The sequence below is a fragment of the Bufo gargarizans genome, chromosome 1, assembly GCF_014858855.1.
Source record: "Bufo gargarizans isolate SCDJY-AF-19 chromosome 1, ASM1485885v1, whole genome shotgun sequence".
NCBI lineage: Eukaryota > Metazoa > Chordata > Amphibia > Anura > Bufonidae > Bufo > Bufo gargarizans.
In genome coordinates, this window is record NC_058080.1 from 218,584,292 (window position 1) to 218,608,472 (window position 24,181).

The 24,181-nt window shown below is 44.4% G+C and overlaps 1 protein-coding gene across 1 annotated transcript in view; it reads right to left on the minus strand.

Annotated features, from left to right (window-relative positions):
• Positions 1 to 22,256: 22,256 nt before the first annotated feature.
• The window catches only part of LOC122946158 (2-hydroxyacylsphingosine 1-beta-galactosyltransferase-like), a 176,934-nt gene continuing 175,009 nt past the window's right edge, over positions 22,257 to 24,181 (minus strand). Inside the window, exon 6 of the mRNA XM_044305597.1 lies at positions 22,257 to 22,943. Within this exon, the coding sequence (XP_044161532.1) occupies positions 22,595 to 22,943 (349 nt within the window). The 3' untranslated portion in view covers positions 22,257 to 22,594. The remainder of the gene's footprint in view (positions 22,944 to 24,181) is intronic.

Sequence of the window (24,181 nt, forward strand, 5' to 3'; positions counted from 1 at the left end):
AGAGCACAAAGGTCAACTGAGGATGCTGTCTCACTTACCCTTCACACTGCGCTGTCACACCTGGAGCAGAGAGACAGCTATGTGCGGATGCTGTTCATTGATTACAGCTCAGCCTTTAACACCATCCCTCCCAACAAGTTGACAACGAAACTGAACAACTTGGGTCTCAGCTCACACCTGTGCAACTGGATACTGCATTTTCTTACAAAAAAGACCACGAATCGTACGCATGAGCAAGCACTTTTCTTCATCCTTAACACTAAACACTGGGGTACCGCAAGGCTGTGTGTTGAGCCCTCTTCTTTATTCCATCTTCACAAATGACTGTAAATCTATTTACAATACCAATACCATTATAAAATTTGCAGATTACACGACTGTGATAGGCCTAATCTCCAACAATGATGAAACGGCCTATAGGAAAGAGGTTGAGAACCTAGAGAGATGGAGTAAGAACAACAACCTCATACTCAATACCAAGAAAACTAAGGAGCTAATTCTGGATTTTAGGAAGAAGAAACTAAATGGACACCATCCCATTAGCATTAATGGTGTAAACGTGGAGAAAGTTCAAAGTTTCAGATTCTTGGGAGTTCATATTAGTCAGGACCTGTCATGGATAAAAAACACAACAGAAATTACCAAAAAAGTCCTTCAGAGGCTTTATTTTCTGAGGAGTCTGAAGAAAGCACAACTCCCAAAACAGCTGCTAGTCAATTTTTACAGGTGCACCATAGCATCTGTTATCACATACTGCATTACAGTGTGGTACTCCGGCTGCTCTTCTGAGGACAAGAAGACCTTCAAGCGCATCATCAGAATTGCTGGCAGAATCACTGGTACTCGGTTACCATCACTGGATGACATCTTCACTGCTCGCTGCAGCAACAGGGCAAAAATTATATGCAGGGATCCAACTCACCCCAACCACAGCCTTTTCATTCCCCTACCCTCTGGTAGGCGTCTTAGAGCCCTACATGCCTGCACCATTAGGCTGAAGAACAGCTTTTACCCCAAAACAGTCTCCTAAATACTCAGAGATTATTGCCCCTTCCTAGGATAGAAGCTACCACAGACTGAAAGTGACTGCTGCATTCATGAACCCATGATGATCTCTTGTCTGCAGTGGTGTCTGAATCGGTGTGTATATATACTCATAAGCACTTCCTACTTTGCTCTTGCTATATATATATATATATATATATATATATATATATATATATATATACTGTGAACTGTGAATAGTAATGCTTTCTAGTGCAATGTTTTTTTTTTTTTTATAGTTTAAATGTCAGTTCTTGTTCCTGTCCATGGCATCTAGGATTGCTCCAAACAACATTTTATTGTATTGTACATTGGATTGTACCGTGACAATTGAGGCATCTTATCTTATCTGCAGTATTTTTTGTGTAACGTTTCCACATCCCAAATACCTGTGACATTCCCTGTAATTTTATATTAGCCGCTGCTGACATTAGCAACATTATCTGCAGCATTTTTTCTGTGTAATATTTCCACATCCAAAATGCCTGTGACATTCCCTGTAATTTTATATTAGCCGCTGCTGACATCAGCGACATTATCTGCGGTATTACTCCTCTGTAACGTTTCCACATCCCAAATACATGTGAAATTCCCTGTAATTTTTTATTAGCCGCTGGTGACAGCATTGACATAATCTGCGGTATATCTAGTGTGGGACTTTTCTACATCCCAAATACCTGTGACATTCCCTGTAATTTTTTATTAGCTGCTGGTGACAGCAGCGACATTATCTGCGGTATATCTACTGTTACGTTTCCACATCCCAAATAACTGTGATATTCCCTGTAATTTTATATTAGCCGCTGCTGACATCAGCAAGATTATCTGCGGTATTTCTCCTGTGTAACGTTTCCACATCTCAAATACCTGTGAAATTCACTACATTTTTGCAATAGCCGCTGCTGACATCAGCAACATTTTCTGCGGAATATCTCCTGTGTGACGTTTCCACATCCCAAATACCTGTGACATTCCCTGAAATTTTATATTAGCCGCTGCTGACATCAGCAACATTATCTGCAGCATTTTTTCTGTGTAACGTTTCCACATTCAAAATGCCTGTGACATTCCCTATAATTTTATATTAGCCGCTGCTGACATCAACGACATTATCTGCGGTATTACTCCTCTGTAACGTTTCCACATCCCAAATACCTGTGACATTCCCTGTAATTTTTTATTAGCTGCTGGTGACAGCATTGACATTATCTTCTGTATATCTCCTGTGTGATGTTTCCACATATACCTGTGACATTCCCTGTAATTTTATATTAGCCGCTGCTGACATCAGCAACATTATCTGCGGTATTTCTCCTGTGTAACGTTTCCACATCTCAAATACCTATTATATCCCCTGCAATTTTTTTTTAGCCGCTTCTGACATCAGTGACATTATCTGCGGAATATCTACTGTGTGACGTTTCCACATCCAAAATACCTGTGACATTCCCTGTAATTTTATATTTGCCGCTGCTGACATCAGCAACATTATCTGCGGTATTTCTCCTATGTAACATTTACACATCCCAAATACCTGTGACATTCCCTGCATTTTTTTATTAGCCACTGGTGACAGCATTGACATTTTCTGCGATATATCTCCTGTGTGATGTTTCCACATCCCAAATACCTGTGACATTCCCTGTAATTTTATATTAGCCGCTGCTGACATCAGCGACATTATCTGCGGTATATCTACTGTGTGACGTTTCCACATTCCAAATACTTAATTTTTTGCGGGCTACACCAAACAGGCCCGGAACAGTTTCCCGGAGCACACCCTTGCGGAAATCTCCCTGCCCAAGTGGTAGGTGTTCCGCAGTCTGGTGCTTTTTGGATGAAAGTGCAGACGACAAAAGAATTGTAATTTGCAACCTGTGCCATACAAAAATCAGCAGGGGTGTCAACACAAGCAACCTCACCACCACCAGCATAATCCACCACATGGCATCAAAGCACCGTAATAAGTGGGCCGAACGCCTGGGTCCACAATCTGTGTCTGCGGGTCATATTACTGCCTCCTCTTCCCCTGTGTTAAGTGTTGGACAATCCCCTGTCGAAGGCGTAGGCTCGGACGCCTCCCGCCCTGCACCTAGACCTTTGCAAGCACCTTCAGCGACCACATCCAATTCCGTGTCCCAGCACAGCGTACAAATGTCCTTTCCCCAGGCACCCGCCCAGAGGCCATAGCACTAAATGCGCAACTTTCCAAATTACTGGCCCTTGAAATGTTGCCTGATGTCGGCCACGGTCTCTCGATCTGCAGTCCCCAGCCGCCACTATTTTTCACGGTGTGCCGTGCCCGCCTTACACAAGCATGTGTCCCAGAACATCACCCGTTTCCTGACCAACACAGTTACTGGGAAGGTCCACTTAACCACTGACATATGGACAAGTGCTTTGTGCCAGGGATGCTACATTTCCCTGATGGCAGACAGGTGCTTCCGACGCCAAGGATTGCGGGCTCTAATTCCATCCGGGTTTCCGCCAACACCTACGTCAGTGGCTCCAACCCCCACTTCTCCTCCTTTGCCTCCTCCTCCACTTCCAACTCAGAATTATCCTCTTGCAGCACCAGTCAGCCATCAATCGGTAGCTGGAGGCAGTGTAGCAATGCAGTGGGGAAGCGTCAACAGGCCGTGCTTAAGCTGATCTGCTTAGGTGACAAACAGCACACCGCCGCAGAGCTGTGGCAGGGGATCAGAGACCAGTCTGAGCTGTTGCTTTTGCCACTCAACCTAGAACTAGGCATGGTTGTGTCTGATAATATCCGTAACTTGGTGGTGGCATTGGAGCTCGGCAAGCTCACACACATCCCATGCCTAGCCCACGTCTTCAACTTAGTGGTTCAGCGATTTCTCAAAACCTACCCTAATTTGCCTAAGCTACTGGTGAAGGTGCGCCACATTTGTGCCCATTTCCTCAAGTCATCGACAGCTTCCGCCGGTCTGTCAACGCTGTAGCAGCGCTTGCAATTGCCAGCTCACCGACTGTTGTGCGACATGAGCACGCGCTAGAACTTGACGTTCCACATGTTCGCCAGGCTTTGTGAGCAGCAGAGGGCAGTAGTGGAATACCAGCTGCAACATGGTGGTCATTTTTCCAGTCAGCTTCCACTCTTCACAAGCGAGGTGTGGGCATGGATGTCTGACCTCTGTGAGGTTTTTAGAAACTTTGAGAAATCAACACAGATTGTGACCGGCGATAACGATATTATCAGCGTCACTATACCACGTCTGTGTCTACTCAAACGCTTGCTGCTCACAATTAAGGCAGACGCTTTGCATGTGGAAGAGGTGGAAATGGAGGAAGATATTACACAGGGTGATAGCCAGACCACCCTCAGTTTGTCTTCTTAGAGCAAATTGGATGATGAGGGAAACAGGAGACGGTTGCCTCCACTACAGAGGGTATTATCCATGGAGGTTAATTCCATCTGTTTAGCGTGGATGGGCAGAAGAGGAGGAAGAGGATGAGGAAATTAACCACCTCCGGACCGCCTAACGCAGATGTGCGGTCCGGAGGTGGCAGCCCTGCGCACGACGACGCATATACGCGTCATCTCGCGAGGGCCGGGATTTCCTGTGAACGCGCGCACACAGGCGCGCGCGCTCACAGGAACGGAAGGTAAGCGAGTGGATCTCCAGCCTGCCAGCGGCGATCGCTCGCTGGCAGGCTGGAGATCCGAATTTTTTAACCCCTAACAGGTATATTAGACGCTGTTTTCATAACAGCGTCTAATATACCTCCTACCTGGTCCTCTGGTGGTCCCTTTTGTTAGGATCGACCACCAGAGGACTCAGGTAGGTCAGTACAGTCGCACCAAACACCACACTACACTACACTACACTACACCCCCCCCGTCACTTATTAACCCCTTATAAACCCCTGATCACCCATGATCACCCCATATAAACTCCGTGATCACCCCCCTGTCATTGATCACCGCCCTGTCATTGATCACCCCCCTGTCAGGCTCCGTTCAGACGTCCGTATGATTTTTACGGATCCACGGATACATGGATCGGATCCGCAAAAAGCATACGGACGTCTGAATGGAGCCTTACAGGGGTGTGATCAATGACAGGCGGGTGATCACCCATATACACTCCCTGATCACCCCCTGTCATTGATCACCCTCCTGTCATTGATCACTCCCCTGTAAGGCTCCATTCAGACGTCCGCATGATTTTTACGGATCCATGGATACATGGATCGGATCCGCAAAACACATGCGGACGTCTGAATGGAGCCTTACAGGGGGTGATCAATGACAGGCGGGTGATCACCCATATACACTCCCTGATCACCCCCCTGTCATTGATAACCCCCCTGTAAGGCTCCATTCAGACGTCCGCATGCGTTTTGTGGATCCGATCCATGTATCCATGGATCCGTAAAAAATCATGCGGATGTCTGAATGGAGCCTTACAGGGGGGGTGATCAGTGACAGGGGGGTTATCACCCTGATTATCCTGATCACCCCCTGTCATTGATAACCCCCCTGTAAGGCTCCATTCAGACGTCCGCATGTGTTTTGTGGATCCGATCCATGTATCCATGGATCCGTAAAAAATCATGCGGATGTCTGAATGGAGCCTTACAGGGGGGGTGATCAGTGACAGGGGGGTGATCACCCTGATTACCCTGATCACCCCCTGTCATTGATAACCCCCCTGTAAGGCTCCATTCAGACGTCCGCATGTGTTTTGTGGATCCGATCCATGTATCCATGGATCCGTAAAAAATTATGCGGATGTCTGAATGGAGCCTTACAGGGGGGGTGATCAGTGACAGGGGGGTGATTACCCTGATCACCCCCTGTCATTGATAACCCCCCTGTAAGGCTCCATTCAGTCGTCCGCATGTGTTTTGTGGATCCGATCCATGGATCCATGGATCCATAAAAAATCATGCGGATGTCTGAATGGAGCCTTACAGGGGGGGTGATCAGTGACAGGGGGGTGATCACCCTGATTACCCTGATCACCCCCTGTCATTGATAACCCCCCTGTAAGGCTCCATTCAGACGTCCGCATGTGTTTTGTGGATCCGATCCATGTATCCATGGATCCGTAAAAAATCATGCGGATGTCTGAATGGAGCCTTACAGGGGGGGTGATCAGTGACAGGGGGGTGATCAGGGAGTCTATATGGGTGATCACCCCCCTGTCATTGATCACCCCCCCTGTCATTGATCACCCCCCCCCCCCCCCCCCGGTAAGGCTCCATTCAGACATTTTTTTTGGCACAAGTTAGCGGAAATTTTTTGTTTGTTTTTGTTTTTGTTTTTTCTTACAAAGTCTCATATTCTACTAACTTGTGTCAAAAAATAAAATCTCACATGGACGCACCATACCCCTCACGGAATCCAAATGCGTAAACATTTTTAGACATTTATATTCCAGACTTCTTCTCACGCTTTAGGGCCCCTAAAAAGCCAGGGCAGTATAAATACCCCACATGTGACCCCATTTCGGAAAGAAGACACCCCAAGGTATTCCGTGAGGGGCATATTGAGTCCATGAAAGATTGAAATTTTTGTCCTAAGTTAGCGGAAAGTGAGACTTTGTGAGAAAAAAACATAAAAAAAAATCAATATCCGCTAACTTATGCAAAAAAATAAAAAATTCTAGGAACTCGCCATGCCCCTCATTGAATACCTTGGGGTGTCTTCTTTCCAAAGTGGGGTCACATGTGGGGTATTTATACTGCCCTGGCTTTTTAGGGGCCCGAAAGTGTGAGAAGAAGTCTGGGTTCCAAATGTCTAAAAATGCCCTCCTAAAAGGAATTTGGGCCCCTTTGCGCATCTAGGCTTCAAAAAAGTGTCACACATCTGGTATCGCCGTACTCAGGAGAAGTTGGGGAATGTGTTTTGGGGTGTCATTTTACATATACCCATGCTGAGTGAGAAAAATATCTTGGTCAAATGCCAACTTTGTATAAAAAAATGGGAAAAGTTGTCTTTTGCCAAGATATTTCTCTCACCCAGCATGGGTATATGTAAAATGACCCCCCAAAACACATTGCCCAACTTCTCCTGAGTACGGCGATACCACATGTGTGACACTTTTTTGCAGCCAAGGTGGGCAAAGGGGCACATATTCCAAAGTGCACCTTTCGGATTTCGCAGGCCATTTTTTACACATTTTGATTGCAAGGTACTTCTTACACATTTGGGCCCCTAAATTGCCAGGGCAGTATAACTACGCCACAAGTGACCCCATTTTGGAAAGAAGACACCCCAAGGTATTTCGTGAGGGGCACGGCGAGTTCCTAGAATTTTTTATTTTTTGTCACATTTTTGTACCATAGTTTGTAAATGCTATAACTTTTACCCAAACCATTTTTTTTTTTTTTGCCCAAACATTTTTTTTTAATCAAAGACATGTAGAACAATAAATTTGGCGAAAAATTTATATATGGATGTCGTTTTTTTTGCAAAATTTTACAGCTGAAAGTGAAAAATGTCATTTTTTTGCAAAAAAATTGTTACATTTTGATTAATAACAAAAAAAGTAAAAATGTCAGCAGCAATAAAATACCACCAAATGAAAGCTCTATTAGTGAGAAGAAAAGGAGGTAAAATTCATTTGGGTGGTAAGTTGCATGACCGAGCGATTAAACGGTGAAAGGAGTGTAGTGCCGAAGTGTAGAAAGTGCTCTGGTCATGAAGGGGGTTTCACCTAGCGGGGCTGAAGTGGTTAAGAGTCATCCTCCTGATGATGACAGCAAAGTCTTGCCTGTTGGGCATTTGGCACACATGGCTGACTTTATGTTAGGCTGCCTTTCCCGTTCCCACGCATTTTATGCATTTTGGACAACGCTGATTACTGGTTGTTCACCCTTCTCGACCCCCGCTACAAAGAGAACTTCTCATCTCTCATTCCTGTAGTGGAGAGGATGAGCAAAATGGTGCAATACCAGAAGGTCCTCGTGGAAAAATTGCTCCAAAAACTTCCAGCTGACAACGCTGGCGGCAGAGTACATAGTTCCTTGGGCAACCGAGGAGGGGAGACGAGGGGAACACACAGCAGTTCCAACAGAGACAGGACAACACTTTTCAAAGCCTGGGACAGTTTTATGACACCCGCCAGCACCCTGACCCTGATGCGCAGCCTAGTGTCACAAAGAGGGAAAAGTTTTGGAAGATGGTGGAGGAATACGTAGCAGACCATGTCAGCGTCCTCAATGATCCCTCTGTGACGAACTGGCACTCTAGGCCTTGAATGGGCTGGCCTGCCTTGCCGCCAGAGTTTGGTCAGAGCGGGTATTTAGTGCTGCTGGGGACATAATAACTGATAAGCGCATCCACCTGTCAACTAAAAATACTGACAGGTTCGGGTTCGTACCGAATTTTGGGGTGTCTGTGACACGGACCCGAACATTTTCGTAAAAGTCCAGGTTTGGGTTCGGTGTTCGTTGTTTTCTTGGCGCTTTTTGAAAGGCTGCAAAGCAGCCAATCAACAAGCGTCATACTACTTGCCCCAAGAGGCCGTCACAGCCATGCCTACTATTGGCATGGCTGTGATTGGCCAGTGCAGCATGTGACCCAGCCTCTATTTAAGCTGGAGTCACGTAGCGCCGCACGTCACTCTGCTCTGATCAGTGTAGGGAGAGGTTGCAGCTGCGACTGTTAGGGCGAGATTAGGCAGTGATTAACTCCTCCAAAACACTTAAGTCAGTGATCGATCTACAGCTGTGGATCATTGAACTGCTGCTATTCAATTGCTCACTGTTTTTAGGCTGCCCAGAGCGTTTTTCAGTCACTTTTTTCTGGGGTGTTCGGCGGCCATTTTGCGTCTTGTGGTGCGCCAGCACAAGCTGCCACCAAGTCCATTTAACCATCAATAGTCTGGTTATTTTTTGGCTATATCCTACATCAGGGGCAAGCTGCCACCAAGTCCATTTAACCATCAATAGTGTGGTTATTTTTTGGCTATATCCTACATCAGGGGCAAGCTGCCACCAAGTCCATTTAACCATCAATAGTGTGGTTATTTTTTTGCTATATCCTACATCAGGGGCTTGGCTGTGCTTGCTATTTTATTGAGGGGTGAAATACAATTGCCAAAATAGCAGTACCCTAAATCTGGTGTTTCAGCTGTGGCCAGCCAATTGTAATACTGTCTGCTGTCTGGCAAAGGATATATTTTTGTTCAGGGTTGAAATACAATTCCCAACTTAGCAATTCCCTAAATTAGTGGTTTCTGCTGTATCAGGCCTACTTTAAATCTATCCATAAAAGGGTATATTAGATTCAAGGTGCTGATAGGGTCATCCACAATAACTTCACACGCTACCGTGCATTTCCAAGTCTAATTCTGTCCGTAAACGTATACCTGTCACCCAGCGCCTAAATAATAGGCCTCAAATTTATATTCAGCTAAATCTGTGGTTATTGCTGTAGCTGGTCAAGTTATTTTGTGTCCGTCAAAGCACAGTTTTTGTTCTGGGTTGAAATACAATTCCCAACTTAGCAATTCTCTAAATTAGTGGTTTCTGCTGTATCGGGCCTACTTTAAAGCTATCCATAAAATGGTATATTGGATTCAAGGTGCTGATAGGGTCATTCTCAATAACTTCACACACAAGCTACCGTGCATTTCCAAGTCTAATTCTGTCTGTAAACGTATACCTGTCACCCAGCACCTAAATAATAGGCCTCAAATTTATATTCAGCTAAATCTGTGGTTATTGCTGTAGCTGGTCAAGTTATTTTGTGTCCGTCAAAGCACAGTTTTTGTTCTGGGCTGAAATACAATTCCCAACTTAGTAATTCCCTAAATTAGTGGTTTCTGCTGTATCAGGCCTACTTTAAATCTATCCATAAAAGGGTATATTAGATTCAAGGTGCTGATAGGGTCATCCACAATAACTTCACACACACGCTACCGTGCATTTCCAAGTCTAATTCTGTTCGTAAACGTATACCTGTCATCCAGCGCCTAAATACTAGGCCTAAAATTTATATTCAGCTAAATCTGTCATTACTGCTGTGCCTGCATTAGTGTAATACGGTACCTAAATAGATAGCCAGATAGTGTTAGGTGTCTGTAAAAAAAGGCCTGAATTTGAATTCAATACATTGGGCCAAATAATATTTTTGTTATTGTGGTGAACGGTAACAATGAGGAAAACTTCTAGCAAGGGACGCGGATGCGGACATGGTCGTGGTGCTGGGAGAGGACGTGGCCATTCTGCCACAGCCACACGTCCTAGTGTACCAACTACCTCAGGTCCCAGTAGCCGCCAGAATTTACAGCAATATTTGGTGGGGCCCAATGCCGTTCTAAGGATGGTAAGGCCTGAGCAGGTACAAGCATTAGTCAATTGGTTGGCCGACAGGGGATCCAGCACGTTCACATTATCTCCCACCCAGTCTTTTGCAGAAAGCGCACAGATGGCGCCTGAAAACCAAGCCCATCAGTCTGTCACATCACCCCCATGCATACCAGGGAAACTGTCTGAGCCGCAAGTTATGCAGCAGTCTCTTATGCTGTTTGAAGACTCTGCTGGCAGGGTTTCCCAAGGGCATCCACCTAGCCCTTCCCCAGCGGTGGAAGACATAGAATGCACTGACGCACAACCACTAATGTTTCCTGATGATGAGGACATGGGAATACCACCTCAGCAAGTCTCTGATGATGACGAAACACAGGTGCCAACTGCTGCGTCTTTCTGCAGTGTGCAGACTGAACAGGAGGTCAGGGATCAAGACTGGGTGGAAGACGATGCAGGGGACGATGAGGTCCTAGACCCCCACATGGAATGAAGGTCGTGCCACTGACTTTCACAGTTTGGAGGAAGAGGCAGTGGTGAGACCGAGCCAACAGCGTAGCAAAAGAGGGAGCAGTGGGCAAAAGCAGAACAACCGCCGCCAAGAGGCTCCGCATGCTACTGTCCGCCGCCATCTGGGACCGAGCACCCCAAAGGTAGCTTCAAGGAGTTCCCTGGCATGGCACTTCTTCAAACAGTGTGCTAACGACAAGACCCGAGTGGTTTGCACGCTGTGCCATCAGAGCCTGAAGCAAAGCATTAACGTTCTGAACCTTAGCACAACCTGCATGACCAGGCACCTGCATGCAAAGCATGAACTGCAGTGGAGTAAACACTTTAAAAACAAGGAAGTCACTCAGGCTCCCCCTGCTACCTCTTCTGCTGCTGCCGCCTCGGCCTCTTCCTCCGCCTCTGGAGGAACGTTGGCACCTGCCGCCCAGCAAACATGGGATGTACCACCAACACCACCACCTCCGTCACCAAGCATCTCAACCATGTCACACGCCAGCGTTCAGCTCTCCATCTCACAAACATTTGAGAGAAAGCGTAAATTCCCACCTAGCCACCCTCGATCTCTAGCCCTGAATGCCAGCATTTCTAAACTACTGGCCTATGAAATGCTGTCATTTAGGCTGGTGGACACAGACAGCTTCAAACAGCTCATGTCGCTTGCTGTCCCACAGTATGTTGTTCCCAGCCACCACTACTTCTCCAAGAGAGCCGTGCCTTCCCTGCACAACCAAGTATCCGATAAAATCAAGTGTGCACTGCGCAACGCCATCTGTGGCAAGGTCCACCTAACCACAGATACGTGGACCAGTAAGCACGGCCAGGGACGCTATATCTCCCTTACTGCACACTGGGTAAATGTAGTGGCGGCTGGGCCCCAGGCGGAGAGCTGTTTGGCGCACGTCCTTCCGCCGCCAAGGATCGCAGGGCAACATTCTTTGCCTCCTGTTGCCTCCTCCTCCTACTCGGCTTCCTCCTCCTCTTCTTCTACCTGCTCATCTAGTCAGCCACACACCTTCACCACCAACTTCAGCACAGCCCGGGGTAAACGTCAGCAGGCCATTCTGAAACTCATATGTTTGGGGGACAGGCCCCACACCGCACAGGAGTTGTGGCGGGGTATAGAACAACAGACCGACGAGTGGTTGCTGCTGGTGAGCCTCAAGCCCGGCCTGGTGGTGTGCGATAATGGGCGAAATCTCGTTGCAGCTCTGGGACTAGCCGGTTTGACGCACATCCCTTGCCTGGCGCATGTGCCGAATTTGGTGGTGCAGAAGTTCATTCTCAACTACCCCGACATGTCAGAGCTGCTGCATAAAGTGCGGGCCGTCTGTTCGCACTTCCGGCGTTCACATCGAGCCGCTGCTCGCCTGTCTGCGCTACAGCGTAACTTCGGCCTTCCCGCTCACCGCCTCATATGCGACGTGCCCACCAGGTGGAACTCCACCTTGCACATGCTGGACAGACTGTGCGAGCAGCAGCAGGCCATAGTGGAGTTTCAGCTGCAGCACACACGGGTCAGTCGCACTGCGGAACAGCACCACTTCACCACCAATGACTGGGCCTCTATGCGAGACCTGTGTGCCCTGTTACTCCACCTGGAAGATTCTGATTACCTGATGAACATGAGTTTGCTCATTTATTCGGGGATCGGCGTCAGTATTACACTGTCAGATCATAGCTAACAAGCTTTCGAGAGTAAACAATGGCAAGAAAATGTAAATTGACTTTTTCAATAGCATTTCTGACATGATATCACACTTAAAGGGATTACGCCATAAACTACTTTTCTCTCTAAGGGTCCATTTACACGTCCACAACTGTTTTGGATCCACAAAACAAGGACACCGGGCATGTGCGCTCCGCATTTTGCGGGCCGCACATTGCCAGCATTATGATAGAAATTACTTTTTCTTGACCGTGGCTGCGGACAGGAATAGGACATGTTCAATTTTTTTTTGCAGGGCCGCGGAACGGGAGTGCGGATGCAGACAGCACACAGTGTGTTGTCCACATGTTTTGCGGCCCCATTAAAAATTTATGCGGATGCGGACCCATTTTGTCGACATGTGAATGGACCCTAAAGTTTATTTTCATCAAGTACTGCAGCTCCTATTCCTCCGTGGATTTATTATTATTTTATTTGCCTCATGTGCAGATATCTTTTATCTCAATCTTCGTTTCGGATTTGTCATGTGTCTGCTGTCCCATCATGCCTTAGGGCTATAAGAATATGTCCTGATATCAGCAGGACATGTGACACTAACCAGTTCATTTTCTACCTCCACAAATTCAAAATGTGAAATCAGATTTATAACAGACACAACTTGTCCTAAAGTCCATCATTTGTTAGAGCAAAATTCATCCTTGTGTTTATCTGTCTATTATCTATCTATCATCTATCCATCCATAACCAACACTGTAACTGACACTGCACATAGAGGAGTGGTTATCAAAGGGAAGTTAAAAAAGCACTGTGAGCATGTGCCTCCTGTATTCCAAGACGCCGCTACAGGACGTATTCAACAAGAACTGAAATTAAAATGAACTTGGGGTACTTTCACACTTGCAGTAGGCTGTTTCTTACAACATGGCACAATAGTAGGCTAATAAATTTAGAATAAGGCAGTTTTGATAAATGGTGATATATATATTAGCGGCAAACCCTTTTAAGTTGAAAACTCTTCCATCTGTACATCTCAGCTGTGTACAGGTGTCCGGAATCCAAAGCGCTATAGACACTCTGAACTGCAAAGAATAAAGTACATCACATCATATAGTTTTAAAGGGATTCTGTCACGCGCAGTTCGCTCGACGAAGCCACTGCCAGTAGTCCGCGGCGCATCAGGCTGAGCCTAGTGCACAGGCGCGGGATCTGGCAGAGGGACGGGTAGGATTGCGGAGGCGGCGCTGAGCTGTAGAAGGCGGCGCAGAAGACAGGAAAGGCGGCGCTGGGCACCAGATGGCGAGGGGTGCGGCCGGGCACCCTGTATTAACAGACCTCCCCTTGGGCACCTTAAGTGAGTGATTGACAGGTTATAAAAAACATTTTTTGGGGGCAAATAGAGCCACAGTGAAGTTTAATAAGGCCAGCTTAGGATTCTTCTTATTACTCCAGACATGGGCATATGTTTAGGTTATAGGGGTATAATCTCATGACAGAATCCCTTTAATAAAGCTGTTCAAAAGGCACTACCAGTTATATAAAAAGCATAATTTCCTTTCCTAAACTGCGACTCCGTTTTGTGCAGCTGTAGACATCCGCGGTGGTACATTTGTTAGTGAAATGCTGTAGATTTCCTATATTTCTTATATTAATTTAATGTTACAAAACAGCCTCTGTCCTAGTTACACAATGTTCTTTTGTGGACACAAGTGTTACATTCAGCAGTGATGTATTACAATCAATCAGCCATTGTACTGAAACATAGAGGAGGCCATAAAAATAAAGGCTGCTTTTAGTTTGTAATGTGAGAACCAGCATTATCAAGATACAGGACATTAGACACTGATGTGAGTTTTATTTTCGATTTATATCAGTGTTAAAATAATGTTTGTACATTCAAAAACTTTCTTCACCAATCATTGCCACAGGAGAAGTGTTTTACTTATTTGTGCTACAGTAAGACATACACGTGCATCCAAAGCTCCTGGTGGAGTATAATGAAATAGAAAAATCAATCAAATTAATAAATAAGCACTGTTCACTATGTACATATACTTTGTATGCAGTCCATGTTCTTAGCAAACCTACTTCTATGTGATATTTACAGGGTACTTTTATCTGAAAGATGAAGGCCTTACAAAAAACTGTCTCAGTCTCCTTTACAATACTTGTCAGGAATTATGAAATCATAAACCGAGCATGGTAAGGTTTGCGGTTCTCCTCTATATCAGATAGTCAAGCGAGTTAGTGAGTTAACATTCTTCAAACTAGGAAATAGGCAACAGACAGGAGGTGATGCTACTTTATGGCTGTTTGTAGTGGAACTCTGCAAATTTCCATACAAGGGCCAGTGTTAGACAACCCTAAGGTCACTTACATATTTTATAGAATGAACAATACATACTCTTTAAGCACCTTTATGAATATTTTGATGATGATTGCAAAACTTGAGAACCACCAGAGTAATTAAGTTGCTATAGGTAAGTTGCAAGCAATATGAAAAACATCAGTATGTTATGAACGTGGTGGCATTTTTATCAAATAGATTTTGATTAGTCTATGAAACGAGACCACCACCTATCAGCTACTTGAGAAGGCAGTAGCGCTCCCAGTACTGCCGCGGCCTTCTCTCTGCAAACACAGTATAGCAGCTGTGCTTGGTATCTCAGATCATTTCCATTCACTTCATTGTGGCTGAGCTTTGCCTAAGACATGTGATCTAGGGGGTTGCACATGAGTTAGGGGTTGTGAAGAAGTTGCTGTGGGGCCCAGTCATTTGTAGATATCTAGTGCATCTAGCTAACATGTTGTGGCTGTCATTGTTAACTCTGCTACATCTGTATGAAATGGTGCACAGTTGTCATGTATTTGGTGCACCCACACCACTTACAAAATTCACCTGGGAGCAGACTAGTGTAGGATGCGACTTTGAAATTAAATCTGCAATTTTCTAGGTCTAATTTCAGTTTTCAAAACATTGACCATTTTAAAAAGTGTTGTGGCTTAAAAAAGTTGCAATTGACAAGTTGTGCAACATTTTTACACCAAAAACCTGACGTGTGGTTTGATAAACGTTCTTCATATTTCTCTTCCCCATGTATTTATTCTTTGCTTTGTGCACTTGGCATAACTTTCTGACAAATCCTCTTTAAATGTGCATAAAATTGGAGTTTGCAGTGCAACTTATTCCTAAGAATTAACATTTTGCAGCACATGTACATACTGAATAATAAAACACTGGGTAACACTGACATGGAAAAGGACCTAGAATTTTAGTGAGCAGCAAACTAAGCTGTAAAAACCAGAGCCAGGCAACTGCTGCCAAAGCCAATAAGATAATGGGTTCCATCAAAAGGGGCATAGATGCCCGTGATGAGAACATAGTCCTACCACTTTATAAATCACTAGTCAGACCACACATGGAGTACTGTGTACAGTTCTGGGCTCCTGTGAACAAGGCAGACATAGCAGAGCTGGAGAGGGTACAGAGGAGGGCAACTAAAGTAATAACTGGAATGGGGGGACTACAGTACCCTTAAAGATTATCAACATTAGGGTTATTCAGTTTAGAAAAAAGACGACTGAGGGGAGATCTAATAACTATGTATAAATATATCAGGGGTCAATACAAAGATCTCTTTTTCGCCCTATAAGACACACCGGCCCATAAGACGCACCTAGGTTTTAGAGGAGGACAATAAGAAAAAAATATTTTTCATTAGACCTCAGGTCAGACTACCATTAACTGGGTTAGAAACGCGTAGACCGTATTGGGGCTTGTACTCTGAGGATTTTACCGCTGTACACTTGGTTTATGGAATAAACATAGTTTAAGCACGAAAAATCGAGGTGCTGGATATCTTCTTTCTCAAGTATACGAATCTGGGTCTCTTCCCATCCGTGCACTCTCTAAATTGCTGATGCAGGTGAGCTGGACTTTTACTATTGCTTGCCAGACTACCATTAACCCACATGTTAATTAGAACTCAGATGACAGCCCCAATCAGACCCTCAATGTTAATAAGACCCCAATAAGACCTCAGCTCAGACCCCAATGTGAATGCCCCAATCAGACCTCAGCTAAGAGCCCCAATTTAAATAAACCCGCATTCAGACCTCAGATCAGCCCCCCATGCCTCCTATAATCAGCCCCCATGCCTCCTATCATCAGCCCCCATGCCTTCTATAATCACCCCTCATACCTCCTATCATCAGCCTCCATGCCTCCTATCAGACCCCATGCCTCCTATCAGACCTCATACCTATTATCAGCCCCCAGTCTCTTATCAGCTTCCATGCCATGGCACTTACACAGGAGCAGGCATATGTGTAGACTTAGAGGCGGAGCAGGCATGTGTGGCAGGAACGCCTGCTCCGCCCCTCATCTGCATGCTTCCACGCTCCCATCAATGTCTCCCTGCAAATCTCCCGGCCAGCCGGACGGTCGCTGCCAACCTACACCAGACCGGGCCGGCCGTTCTCTGTCACCCTGCACCAGCCACACCATCTGATCCTACCACCCAGAGGCCGTCCCGATCTACAAGCATGTGCTGCGACCGCTGGGGTCTCCCTCTCAAGATACACGGATGTCTGGCACATCTCAGACTGCTGTTTCTATGCAGTGCAGCCTGCGATGTACCGTGCAACGCACCACACATTTTATATATTTTTTCCCTGTATTCCCCCCATAAGACGCACTAGTATTTTCCCTCTATTTTAGGGGGGTGTACATCTTATCGGGCGGAAAATATGGTATTTATCCCCAGGACTGTGACTGTGACAAGGGGACATCCTCTGCGTCTGGAGGAAAGGTTTGTAAACAAACATAGAAGAGGATACTTTACAGTAAGAGCAGTGAGACTATGGAATTCTCTGCTGGAGGAGGTGGTGATAGGTGAGTACAATAATAGAATTCAAGAGGGGCCTGGATGTATTTCTGGAGTGTATTACAGGCTATAGTTACTAGAGATGGGTTGTTGATCCAGGGAGTTATTCTGATTGGAGTCGGGAAGGAATATTTTTCCCCTTAACACTATAAGGGATATTCTTTAGGCTTAGAAGTTTCAGATGATGTATGTAGTCTTATGGAGTCTTAGAGGCAAAGCTCCATGCGAAAAAGTATGAAAATCAGCTCTCATCTAATGCCTCCTAAAGATATCTACCCTGTAAGTTAATGTCAAACCAATGACAGAGTCCTAAAATGTGACTATGGATATAAGCCTTGGTTGAACTTGATGGACTTATGTGTTTTTTCTACCATATTAACTATTTAACTAAGGCCTCTTTCACACTTGCGTTCTCCGGATCCGGCGTGTACTCCACTTGCCGGAATTACACTCCGGATCCGGAAAAACGCAAGTGTACTGAAAGCATTTGAAGACGGATCCGTCTTCAAAATGCTTTCAGTGTTACTATGGCACCCAGGACGCTATTAAAGTCCTGGTTGCCATAGTAGGAGCGGGGAGCGGGGGAGCGGTATACTTACAGTACGGGCGGCTCCCGGGGCGCTCCAGAATGACGTCAGAGCGCCCCATGCGCATGGGCATGTGCCATGCGATCACGTCATCCATGCGCGTGGGGCGCCCTGACGTCACTCTGGAGCGGCCCGGGAGCCGCACGGACGGTAAGTATGCTGCTCCCCCGCTCCCCGCTCCCCGCTATACTTTACCATGGCTGCCAGGACTTTAGCGTCCCGGCAGCCATGGTAACCATTCAGAAAAAGCTAAACGTCGGATCCGGCAATGCGCCGAAACGACGTTTAGCTTAAGGTCGGATCCGGGTCAATGCCTTTCAATGGGCATTAATTCCGGATCCGGCCTTGCGGCAAATCTTCAGGATTTTTGGCCGGAGCAAAAAGCGCAGCATGCTGCGGTATTTTCTCCGGCCAAAAAACGTTCCGTTCCGGAACTGAAGACATCCTGATGCATCCTGAACGGATTTCACTCCATTCAGAATGCATTAGGATAAAACTGATCAGGATTCTTCCGGCATAGAGCCCCGACGACGGAACTCTATGCCGGAAGAAAAGAACGCAGATGTAAAAGAGCCCTAAGTCAATTCAGACCACCTCCTGCAGATACCTAAAAATCTAATCATGTTCAGGGCTGTTTTATAAGTAATATATTGGCTTATTCAGTAGCTACCCTTAGGTGAAATTAGAGGGATGGTTTAGAGAGATTATTTGCATCCTTTTTTTCCCCCAAGGATCACAGCCTGTAGTAAAACTATATACATCAGCTTAATCTCTTCAATGAGAACCAGTACTCCTAAGAGCTGTTTCAAAGGCAACTTGTCTAGTCAACCACTAACCTGCTCTGTACTGTTGCGTTCCATAAGACATGAAACAGCTATCTTCAAATGGTTAAGGTAATAAAGTCACGTTTTAAGGCTCTTATTATAGGTCAAACCATGACTAACCGGGTAGCTACCAATAGGTAACATTAGTGAGACAGTTTTCTTCCTTCTGGGAGGGAGCCAATTTGCATTCCCTTTGGGTGTATGTACATAGATTCAGAGGTAGAACTTAAAGCTCTTGGGGCAGCTGCTAAATCTATACCACCCTTTCACCTATTATATGTCATTGATAATATTATATTATTTTATAGGTGTCATCCTATGAGGTAGATTGGCCAATGGACCAATCAGGTAAAGGGGGGCCCAGGTGCAAATACAGTCACTGCATCCCACAGTGGATGTTTTGGGTATTGATTTCTAGTCGTCCTCTTGTTAAAGTAACCAATTGCAAACCTGTCAGCCTTCATATTATTTGATCTGGTATAAGAGCAAATCAATGTCACAAAAATTCACCAAACATTTTTTGTGATTCATCTTGGGCAAATAATAGGAGGAAGGCGAGGGATCCTTATATGTTGCTCTGGGTTTCTCTGCAAGATATATGCATTGTCTTGAGGGTTAGTTTTTCTCATTACGGAGAGCACCTAGTATGTGTGTAGACTATTGTGGGTCAGGCAATGCCTCTCTAAGTTTCTGGAAAAGATGTACAAATTATCTTTCCTGTGCAAATTTTCATATTTTTCCAAGAAAGCCAGAGGAACATTAACTGGCTTCTGATACTCCTCATGCATACTTCTGCCCTCAATTATTATTTTTTTTGGACAAACTAGAGAATGACTATAATATTCAACTGAAAGTAAAATAAAGCACCATTATACAATTTTTATTGAGATATGCAATCTAGCTCTTTTTCCAGAAGTACAAAAAAGAATGTCTCAAAAGAAAGTTGACTTGCTTAGCAGACTGCCCTTGGGGGTTACTCTTTGAGGTACTCTTTAGCATTAAGGAGTCCAATAAATATGCATTCTTTTTTGTAAGAAAACTCATTTGAATATCTTTTCCAGAAACCCAAAGTTATGCAATTTGGTTGCCTGAGAAAATGAAAAAGATGGGATATCCTGTCTAATGCCAGCAGAATTAAGATATGCACATTTTTAGCTTTTAATATTGTTGGTCTCCCTAATGATAAAGAGCATTGCAAAAGTACCCCTCAAGTATAGTCAGTTAAGCAAAGCAATTTTCTCTTAAGACATTATGGTTCTTTTGTTCTTCTGAAAAGTGAGCTAGCCTGTGTTTCATTGAGAGAAGTGTAAGCCTCTGTGGGATATTCTAGTTTTCTTATTGTGTTAGATAGAGCATTGGATGCATGCCTCACTTATATATTATGTATCTCTCTTTTTATACACTCATGTTTATTTGGTGAGGCTTCTTAGAAAAAATGTGAGACTAGGTGTTAATTTTTTGGCTAATTGGAACACATTTGATTAGTTCAGAATCAATTCGGGTGTGAAGTGAACTTTTAAAAAAGTTTGACAAATCGAATCTAAAACTAATTTGAAGAAGTTTACTCTAGTTAAAATCCCCCCAAAAATAAAATAAATCAGGATCAATTCCAAATTGATTTGCTGATCTCTAGTATGTATACATATCTCCTTGTGCATCACAGATCAATTTTCTCTTAATATTTTTTTCGCCCCCACATAATCCTTGTCTACAAAACAGACATGCAAGTTAGTCTCATTTCCAAAAAGAAAGGAATAGTGAGGACTACAGCTCTTTGTGAGTAACTACTCTAACGCAGCTAAACAAAGAAGGTCTGCTTGGCTGCCTGAAAGGCCTTTATTGGAGTACTTTCTTCTTATGGGGGACATTGAGTAAACCAGTCAAAACTCTGCTGGGTTTCTGGGGAAAATATATGAAAATTAGCGCATCTTATATCTGCTGGCATCAGCATAGGCTTAGGAAAGATAATTTGAATTTTTCCCAGAAACCCAGAGGGACATTGCCTGGATTACAAAATTCCACACACGCACACTATGCATACTGGGTGTTCTCCATAATAGGAAAGAGTACCCCATCTAGAGTAGCATTCTACACTATCTATCAGGGCTTAATACCCAGCACCCCCACTGATCAGATGTTTTGGGGTGCAATAAACAGTTTATAGAAATTGAGTCAGACAGCTCCATATACCGTGTAGTAGCCATGCTGGAGTACTGCAGCTCACCTCCCATTCAGGTGAAAGGTAGCTGAATTTCAGTATGCTTGTGTGGGAAACTACACAGTGTACACTGTTACATACTAGTACTGTGGTAGTCCAAACAGGTGATTGTGGGGGTGCTGGGAGTTGGGCCACCATTAATATCTATAGCCTGGAGACCCGATTTAAGATTAGCTTTGCACGTGCTAAACTCTATGTATAAGATATACAATTCATTCTCTTAGGGGATTAATAGTACATTTTTACTTCCTATCTTGGATGGAGTGTTATAAATGTAAAAAATGTATTACACCAACAAAAGCAATAAAAAGGAATGCAAAAGGTAGCTATAGCACAACTGACATATAAACTCACATGTACTTTTTTTTATATAAATAGTTGTTTAGGGCCAAATAAATGTAATTATTTTATATAGTTTACATAGAACAAGTAGGAGCTAAGCACATTCACACAGCGTGTATTACAAAATGTTAGATCTGTCACACAGTTTTTGATATTCTAGTTTGTGAAATATCATGGATGTGTTAGTAAAAAAAACTGATGTTTTTGTAGAGGTCTAATGCAGATTATTGAGAGAAACAGATTTAGGCCTCTTTCACACTTGCGTTGTCCGGATCCGGCGTGTACTCCACTTGCCGGATTTACACGCCGGATCCGGAATAACGCAAGTGTACTGAAAGCATTTGAAGACGGATCCGTCTTCAAAATGCTTTCAGTGTTACTATGGCACCCAGGACGCTATTAAAGTCCTGGTTGCCATAGTAGGAGCGGGGAGCGGGGGAGCGGCATACTTACAGTCCGTGCGGCTCCCGGGGCGCTCCAGAATGACGTCAGAGCGCCCCATGCGCATGGATCATGTGATCCATGCGATCACGTGATCCATGCGCTTGGGGCGCCTTGACGTCACTCTGGAGCGCCCCGGGAGCCGCACGGACTGTAAGTATGCTGCTCCCCGCTCCCCACTACACTTTACCATGGCTGCCAGGACTTTAGCGTCCTGGCAGCCATGGTAACCATTGAGAAAAAGCTAAACGTCGCATCCGGCAATGCGCCGAAACGACGTTTAGCTTAAGGCCGGATCCGGATGAATGCCTTTCAATGGGCATTCATTCCGGATCCGGCCTTGCGGCAAGTGTTCCGGATTTTTGGCCGGAGCAAAAAGCGCAACATGCTGCGCTATTTGCTGCGGCCAAAAAACGTTCCGTACCGGAACGGAAGACATCCTGATGCATCCTGAAGGACGGACTGTCCATTCAGAATGCATTAGGATAATCCTGATCAGTATTCTTCCGGCATAGAGCCCCGACGACGGAACTCTATGCCGGAAGACAAGAACGCAAGTGTGAAAGGGCCCTTACTGTTTAGAAATGTTAGTATGGACTAAACTTCAAGTCATTCAGTGCTCGTACAGTAGATAAAAAACAATAACCTTGAAATAAATGCTGATTGAAGTGAATGGTCATTGGTGCCAAGGCCTACTATGCAGGTGTATTTCCATGTATGCAGTGAAGACTCCAGTAGTACTGACAAGAGTTAGAATCCGTGTTACAGTGGTTCCTTCAATATACTTTTAAGTTGATTCATTTAACTTTCTCTTTATGTTTAATGTGATTGTTCTTTTTGTGCTTTCCATTTGATAGACCATTATGGTAGAATCCATTGGTGGTACTATGGTCTGTAACATTGCTTTTCAACAAATATTTCCTGATTTTAGAAATCACATACCATACTGAAATAACAACAATCACTGTGAGGAAAACAATATCAACCAAGAAGTACTGGACAATAGAAACACCATAGGTGGCCGCACGAAGATGTTCAGCTCCATTGTGCCGAAGGACATAATCAATCCAAAAAGCTGCCCTGGTGACAGGATGACCTGTCTGATCCTTGTGAATTCTTGATAACTTCTGTGCTTGCTGTCGATAACTATTAGAAGAAGCACAAAATAAACTTTAAAATCATTGGATGGAACATAAATCCGATTAGTTGTGTGGAGCTGACAAAGTACAGTGATGTTCAACATAGTTGCATAGTACGGTTGAAAATAAGACATATTCTCAGTAATTTTAAGACATAGGAGGAGATGCAAATTAAGGGAAGAGGGTGGGAGGCCAAGATTCTATGTGTGGCAGGGAAATGTTTAGCAACATTTTGGACTTATTTGCACAATATTGCACTTATTGCAACTCACTTCAGTTTTGAAAAGTGGGTGGGGAAGTGTGTGTGGTTATCTATGTTAACTAGCATGACTCCAGATTTATCAATGCAACTTAAAAAAAATTGAGTTACAAACTCACTCCAGTGGAGAAGCATTCCAAGACAAAAGTGTCAGGTGTAAAGATGTACCAAATTTAACAAACAACACGTGACATGTTAAACATGCCACAAAGTATCTAAGCCTTTTTATTAAAACTGTCAACTGTATCTACAATGACCACGTCCGGAGGTAGTCTGTTTCACTGACTCTTGTTTACAGTTCTTACAGTAAAGATGCCTTGATGCCTCTGGAGACTGAACCTTTTCTTCACCAGAAGGGATTTTAGATGGAACAGCTTTTCACCATATTTTCTGTACGGGTCATTTATATATGTATATAAGTAAATCAAGCTAAACATCTCTTCTAAATACTAAATAAAATGACTTTTTACCAAGACCATTCATGCCCCGTATCTGCTTTGTTGCACTTATCTATATTTTCCATCTCCAGGGCATACTTTATATGAACTGGTGCCCAGAACTGAGCTTTGTAAAGCGATCATATTATATTCCTGACCTAAGAATCCATGCTTCATTCATGATAGCCTTAGGTACAGATGACTGACATTGCATGGTGTTATTCAGTAATCTACAAGTACATCCAAATCCTCCTCTACAAGTGACTCTTCCAGTTTCACACTACATAGGAAGGATAAGCAAGTGAATAGGTGTTTAGAAAATCTGCATTGTACATTGACTGGCGTTGTAGCTTCTAAATCTCAATTGTCAATTTATGTTGTAGATTTTTATCTTTTACAAAACATAGGGTTCACACACCAGCAGCAATATTGCTGTTAAATCGGTGGAGGAAATTCCTCAGCAGAAAATCTGTCCAATGTGGCCATACCCTAAAGCATCCCAGACATCTGCAAAAGCTAGTCATCTGACACATTTCAAATTATTATTTT